Below are 6907 nucleotides of genomic sequence, written 5' to 3' on the forward strand. Positions count from 1 at the left end.
AGCAAACTCTGTCCTCCTATGAGCACTACACTCAAGTCTTTGGGAAGCATGGCTTTGCTACCCACTTGCAACTGGGTTCCATGAATTTTGGAAAGGTGGAGATACAGGAGTGTCAAAGGCTTAAACTCACTCCCCTTTACCCAAACAGACTTCTCATTTTTTGTTTCATGAGGATTAGGAAGAAAGGGGCAAGGACTAGTCCTAATTTACTGCATCTGTCAAAAGCCAGCTCTAAGAAGGGTGTAAGTGGATTATGGGGGTGGTGCGGGATGGAGAAAAGAAGGCAATGGAGGAATCGCATTCAGTAATATTTATTCATTTGATGCTAAAAGGAAAAGAAGGGATCTGTTCTAATGGTTCGGCCTCCTATGAATCCCGGAACCATCACCCCCCCCACCCCCCTCCAAAAAAAAACCCTGAAGAAGTCCTTCCGGCACTGCTGTGAGGTAGATCAAAGCTGTCCTGTGTCCAAAGTGGGGGAGGCCGGTGCTTAGAGATCCGTAGCGATGTGTCAGGGACAAAACCCCAAAGCTGCACCTTTGCTAGCTTCCTGCTCCCAGCTTAGGCCACAGAGCAAGTAGCGAGCGTGGGGAGCACTGAGTGGTCCGTCAGGTCTAGGCAGCAGGAGGGATGGAAGGAGGAGTGCTGTCTCTGCCCTAAGCACACAGCACAGAAGTGAGCAAGGTGACAGGTGTCCCACCAAAGCTAGTCCGGCTGCTCCAGGCTGCTGGATACTTCAGCTGCTGAGGTAGTGGTGAAGTTCAGGGCTTAGAAAAGTTCTCTCAGAAAGAGAGAGGCAGAGAGGGTAGTGAAAACCCACCTGCTAAAGATTTTCCCTCCCCAGTTGGCCCCCCTCCCCACCCCAAGGCCAAGTCACCAGTTTCTGGAGGTCAGAGATTTCCAGCTGGGAAACTCCACAGGGCTCATTCTAAACAGAGGCCAGAGGCTTTCCAAAAGTTCTGGATGAACAGAGTTGTTTCTTGTCGTTCAGGACCTAAGAAATTCCCCCAGGAAGCCCTGAAAAATGGAGATAATATATCTTGGGGTGAGGGGCACAGGGTGGGAACAGAAGCACTAAAGAGCAGGGGTGAAAGTCAGGGACCCTGGGAAGAATATGTATGTAATCACACAAAAGCATCCGGGCTCCACCCAGCCACAAAATACCCACCCCCATCTCCAGCCCTGTTCCTGCCAGGGAGAAGAACTGGGGCTCACAGGTTCCCCTACTCCTGTTTACCCTTCATAGCCGAAGTAGAGTCTCACCTCCACAGCCATCAAACCTTTCAAAGAAACCACAGCTGAGGCTAAGGGCCGGGGTGGGGGCGGGGGGGTGGGTGGTGCTCTATTCTTCTCCGCAAGTCAAAGCCAGCCCAAGTGCAGGCAAGAAATATGCGAGGCCAAAGAACTGGGCTAGAAAATCTAGAGCTGACCAGGCAGGCCCACGGTAAAGCCGCACTTCCTGGCCACACTTCCCGCACTGGGTCCTGGGGTGAAGAACAATCCTCCGCCTTTCTTTGCTTCAACCCTGGGGCAGGTGGGTGGGATGCTGGAGAAAAAAGTCTCCTGGGTTCCCTTTTGGTTCCGTCCTCCTTGTCCCCCTTCTTTCGCTGCAGAGACCTCCCCAACCCCACCTTCTCCTCCCGAACCCCAAACTCTGAGAAATGGCCACATGAGACACCGAATGCTTCCAGATCCTGAGCCGCCAACCCCTTCGCTTCGGTTACCTACCCGACTCTGCGGGCCTGGTCAGCGCCGCAGGGGCATCCGAGGTTTCTCCAGCCCGGGAGGCTGCTGCGTGGCGCTCCTCCCGCCGGCAGCGGCACAGCAGGCGGCGAAAGGCGCTGCGAAAGTCGGGGCTGCGGCAGTAGATGAGCGGGTTAAAGGCGGAGTTGGCATAGCCTAGCCAGTTAAGGGCCAGGAAAGCCGGGCTGGGAACCAGAGAGGGGCCCCCGAGGGCGCGCACCACGTTGGCCACAAAGAAGGGCAACCAGCAGAGAGAGAAGGTCCCCATGATGAGACCCAAGGTGCGCAGGGCTCGGTGTTCCCGGAGAGGCAGAAGGCGCGCGGGCCGCCGACCGTAGGAGGGCACCCCTGCGGGAGAAGCGCACGGCCCCGCCGGGGCGGGGGACAGAGAGCGAGACGCGGCCGGCGGAGACTCCCCTGGTGGGAAGCGGCCCAGCTCTCCGCGCAGCAGGCGCAGCTGGCGCGTAGCCACGACGAAAACGCGCGCGTAGACGAAGAGCATCACAAAGAGCGGAAGGTAGAAGGAGACGGAGGAGGAGAGCAGCGCGTAGGGTATGTTGGAGGCGAAAGCGCAGCAGTGCGGATTGGAGTGGCAGCGCTGCGCCTCGGCGTCGGCTCCCACGCGCCACCATTTGCTCATGATAGGCGCAAACGACACCGCCGCTGACACGACCCACACCAGTACCACGGCTGCCCGGGCGCGCCGTTTGGTGACCAGGGCGCCGTAGCGCAGCGGGTTCGTCACTGCCAGGTAGCGGTCCACGGCCAGGGCGCACAGGGTTTCAATGCTGGCCGTCACACACAGCACGTCCACTGAGGTCCACAGCTCGCAACCAGTGGCGCCCAGGGGCCAGTGGCCGGTCAGCGCCAGGGTGGCCCCCGGCGGCACTACCAGGAGTCCCACCACCAGGTCTGCTGTGGCCAGCGAGGTCACGAACACGTTGGTCATGGTCTGGAGTCTCGGCGTCCGAGCGATGGCCACGATGACCAGCAGGTTGCCTCCCACGGTGGCCAGCACGGCCAGCGCCAACAGCGCCCCCGCCAATGCCACCGCCCACGGCACCCCCGGCAGCCCACTCGTGTTGGCAGTATTGGGCGTCGGGGTGGGGGCATCCGGCCACGAAGCCAGAGAGCCGTTCCCGTGAGGCCACGGAGCCATTCCCGCGGCGTGCGTGGGGCGGGAGGGAAAGAGAGAAGGGGTCTCCCAGCTCACCCGGTTCGGGGGCGGGGACAGCGGGGCGTGGGAGCGATTTCCCGGGCCTGGGCCATTTTCCCTAGTTGACCGGGGCGAGAACGCTCAACCTCCCCCCCTCCCCACTACCCGCCCCGGTGCCACTGCTTGGGGTGGGGAGGAGTGGAGGCCCTTAAAGGGGCAGCGGCCAACAGTCTCTATGCTGGGCGCCAGGAAGGGAATTGGAGGGAGGGGAGAGAAATGAGATGGATGTCTGAGTTTTCTTGTAACCTTATCTGGAGTGCCAACACCCGGACTTCTCTGCCACCATGTGCCCACTCCTGCCGTGACCACCGCAGGCACTCAGCGCAACACTCCGTCGGCACTGATTGCCTGGAACGCCGCACCAATTTCCCCGGAAGGTCCTGCAGCTTCGCTAGCAGAAAGGTCATGAAGACATCACCACCACCGCCTTACCTTGTCAGAGGAAAAGGGAACCCTCCCAGGGCCAGCAAAATGATCCCCACTAGCACCGCACCTACTTGAGGGTCCTTCTCTAAAATATTGTAAGTCAAAGTATCTTCTCTCTTTTCCCAAGACTTCGCGCCAATGAGACTTGGCCCCTTTCCCTTCTATTTCATTCACCTGCCCTGCCCCTCCAGTTCTCCGTTGTCTTGTTGCTGTTCTTTCCAGTTAGCAGGGAAATTTGATGTTTTCCTGGAGTCTTTATACTTGCCTGCTCATTTGAATTTTGATTAGGCTTCACACAGCCTAAGATGCTGAAAGTTTCCATTTCTCCATCTTCCCCATTGTCCCTTGCCGCTTCCACACACCTTTCCACCTAGAGAATTTCTAGATGGGTCCCTGCTTTTAAAATTTCTTTAAAATTGGGGGCACCCAGGTGGCTCAGTCGGGTAAGCATGGGACTTCGGCTCAGGTCACGATCTCAAGGTTGGTGAGTTTGAGCCCTGCCTTGGGCTCTGTGCAGACAGCTCAGAGCCTGGAGCCCTGCTTTGGATTCTGTGTCTCCCTCTCTCTCTGGCCCTCCCCTGCTCTCTCTCTCTCTCTCTCTCTCTCTCTCTCAAAAATAAACATCAAAAAAAATTAAAAATTACCTTTATTTTTTTATGTTTATTTATTTATTTTGGGAGAGCGAGTGAATCCCAAGCCCGCTCTGTACTGTCAGGCGCCCCGACATAACACCTTTATTAAATCCTATCACAACCTGATCCTGGAGCAGTCTTGCTTCCACCCGGGGTAACAACGGGACAAAAGGGGAAAAAATGATCATGGAAAATGCCTCCGGGGCCATACCCTCACATGTCTCTTTTGAACAGCTCTATATTTCAAAAGAACGCTGTATGGTCTAAGCAATCCCTCTGGGAGGCTGAGCCTGGGGTTGGGAGTAAGAAAGACTCGAGGGGACGTGAGGGCCTAAAATTATCCTTGAGGAGAAAGAACCAGTTTTGTCTCCCAGGGACCCAGCAGCTCACCCACAAGCAGGGTTGTGGGTGGCCCCCCACAGGTTGTCAGTGGCCCCCAAGCAAATGCCTTCCACGCCCATGCAGTACCCCAAGCCTTTGGACCCCAAGTACCTTTGGATCCAAGGAAATGCCCACTAGGTGGAGGTGGAAAGCCTATCCTCTGCCCTCCACCCCCCAGTCCTGCCCAAGTGGGCAGGCCCTACTTGGCCTTGAGTCTTGGCTGTGCCCTCTTGCTGATCATCAGGATGTCCACTTCCCAGTTGGGTTTTGCAACACCCCAGAGTGTTGCCAGTTATCTCAAAGGGGTGTCGTAAGATTCTCAAAGAGTAATCTCTAAAACAAATACATATCATTCAGCAATTTTTTTCCAGGACATCAGTTGAGGGCCAGGGTGGGGGAAGGGGGCTAGGAAGTCAAGCAACTTCAAAGGCTGTCATTGCTTTAGGGGGTGACTTCTTTATTCCGAACAAGTGTGTAATAATGTTTACATTTTCCAAAAAGACAAGCTTTCCGAAGCCACATGAGTGTGCTTGAGTTTGGGGACTGATTAGGGCAATAACCAAAGAAGAGTGTGAGCAGAGAGATTCCAGGCCCTGTTAGTGAAGGCTTTTATGAGTAAGCAGGGCACTGCCGAAGCACCTGGCATGCTTCCCTCTACTCTGGCCCTTCCTGCTCTCATTCCTAGTCTGGCCTCCCCCTGCCCAAGAGGCTGACAGCCAGAAGGGCTCCTTCTTTTGCCACTTTGGTCCATGGGATTATTCTGTTTTTCTTGCTTTTGTGCTTTTCAACTTAATCTTTTTTGCGTTTATTTATTTTTGAGAAGAGAGAGGGAGGGAGGGCAAGGGACAGAGAGAGAGGGAGACAGAGGATCCAAAGCAGGTTCCACGATGACAGCAGAGAGCCCCTCTCGGGGCTCAGACTCTGGATCCACGAGCTCATGACCTGAGCCAAAGTCAGAGCTTAACCGACTGAGCCACTCAGGTGCCCCGGGTATGCATTCAACTTTATTCAACCATCAAAATATTCAAAATTCATGTAATAGAAAGTTCCCTTTATCCTGGTTTTCAGCACCCTCACAAGTACCCACCATTAGTCTCTTTTTATCCATCTAGTGATATGTTATATGTAAATAAATCAATACAAGTACATGTGCTTTTGTCCTTTCTTTTCTACACAAATGGCAGTAGGATATCCCCACTATTCAGCACCCTGCTTTTTTTTTTAAGCTTTATTTATTTATTTAGAGAGAGACAGAGACAGCGTGAGCAAGGGAGGGGCAGAGAGAGAGAGAATCCCAGACTGGCTCTGCACCATCAGCGCAGAGCCCGATGTGGGGCTCGAACCCATGAAACCATGAGTCTGATGCTTAACCGACTGAGCCACCCAGGTGCCCTGCACCTTGCTTATTTTAACTTAACGATGTATATTTGTAATCCTTCCATACCAATACATAATAGCTTCCCATTTTTAATATTCCATAATATAGCTATACCGTAACCTATGAAAACAATTGGCTACTGACGGACATCTAATTTACTTCCAATCTTTACTAAAAGATGATAGTGCAGTGAATAACTTGAAACATGTCATTTCACATGTGTGTAAGTATATTTATCGAATAAATTCCTGCAGGGGCGCCTGGGTGGCTCATTTGGTTAACCATCCAACTTTGGCTCAGGTCATGATCTCACGGTTCACGAGTTCAAGCCCTGCGACAGGCTCTGTGCTGACAGCTCAGAGCCTGGCCTGCTTCAGATTCTCTCTCTCTCTCTCTCTCTGCCCCTCCTCTGCTTGTACTCTGTCTCTCTCTCAAAAATAAATAAATTAATTAAGAAAAGAATAAATTCCTGCAGGTAGAATTCCCGTATCATAATTTATAAATTTACATTTGCAATTTAGAATTTACTGCCAAATTACCCTCCCCAGGCAATGTACCCATGTATATACTCTTGCCATCATTTTTTTTTCTTGCCATCATTTTTGCTAGCCAGCTGGAGGTTGGAGGCAAGTGACCTGCTCCTCTGGGAAGTCGTCCTAATGACTGGCCCCAGGAGAATTAGTGCTGCCTGGTCTGTAAAGGTCATCCAAGTCTGGGCAGAAGCATACATTGCCCAGGGAGAGCCCTGGGCCCCCAAATGACCTTTGTTCTGTGCCCTTGGAAGCAGACAGTGAATGTGGGCTTCTTAATCTGCTGAATTCAGGCCCCCCGGGCTGCTGTTTATGTGTTGGGGGCTCCAAGGGTGAAAGTTATCCTGTTGTGTAAGAGGGCAGTTGTGTGATGGTCTGTGATTTAGAATATGCGGTCAGTAGAACCGGAAGAGGCAGATACTGCCTGGTGGGTAGAGATTCTAATAGTGGGAGAGGGAGTCTGTCCCTCCCTTGCTTTTGTGGTCAGTCTTATGTGCATCACAACTCTATGTGTGTGTGTGTGTGTGTGTGTGTGTGTGTGTGTGTGTGTGAGAGAGAGAGAGAGAGAGAGAGAGAGAGAGTAGAAAGAAGCCTAGGGGAG

At 53.3% G+C, this 6907-nt stretch overlaps 1 protein-coding gene and 1 long non-coding RNA gene across 2 annotated transcripts; one reads left to right on the forward strand and one right to left on the reverse strand.

The window, feature by feature from the left end:
* Nucleotides 1–249: 249 nt before the first annotated feature.
* Nucleotides 250–3102, reverse strand: ADRB3 (adrenoceptor beta 3). Its single transcript, XM_078445554.2, has 3 exons — nt 1729–3102; nt 878–1017; nt 250–779 (listed from the first exon to the last, which is right to left on the reverse strand). The coding sequence occupies exons 1-2, from the start codon at nt 2900–2902 to the stop codon at nt 995–997; spliced, it is 1197 nt and encodes a 398-aa protein (XP_078301680.2). The 5' UTR covers nt 2903–3102; the 3' UTR covers nt 250–779; nt 878–994.
* LOC144616117 (uncharacterized) lies at nt 2335–3991 on the forward strand. The gene is made up of 2 exons (XR_013555066.1): nt 2335–2494; nt 3217–3991. It is a non-coding gene; the product is annotated as an uncharacterized LOC144616117 (long non-coding RNA).
* Nucleotides 3992–6907: the final 2916 nt, after the last annotated feature.

The sequence above is a fragment of the Panthera onca genome, chromosome B1 (assembly GCF_046562875.1).
Source record: "Panthera onca isolate mPanOnc1 chromosome B1, mPanOnc1 haplotype 2, whole genome shotgun sequence".
Taxonomy (NCBI): domain Eukaryota; kingdom Metazoa; phylum Chordata; class Mammalia; order Carnivora; family Felidae; genus Panthera; species Panthera onca.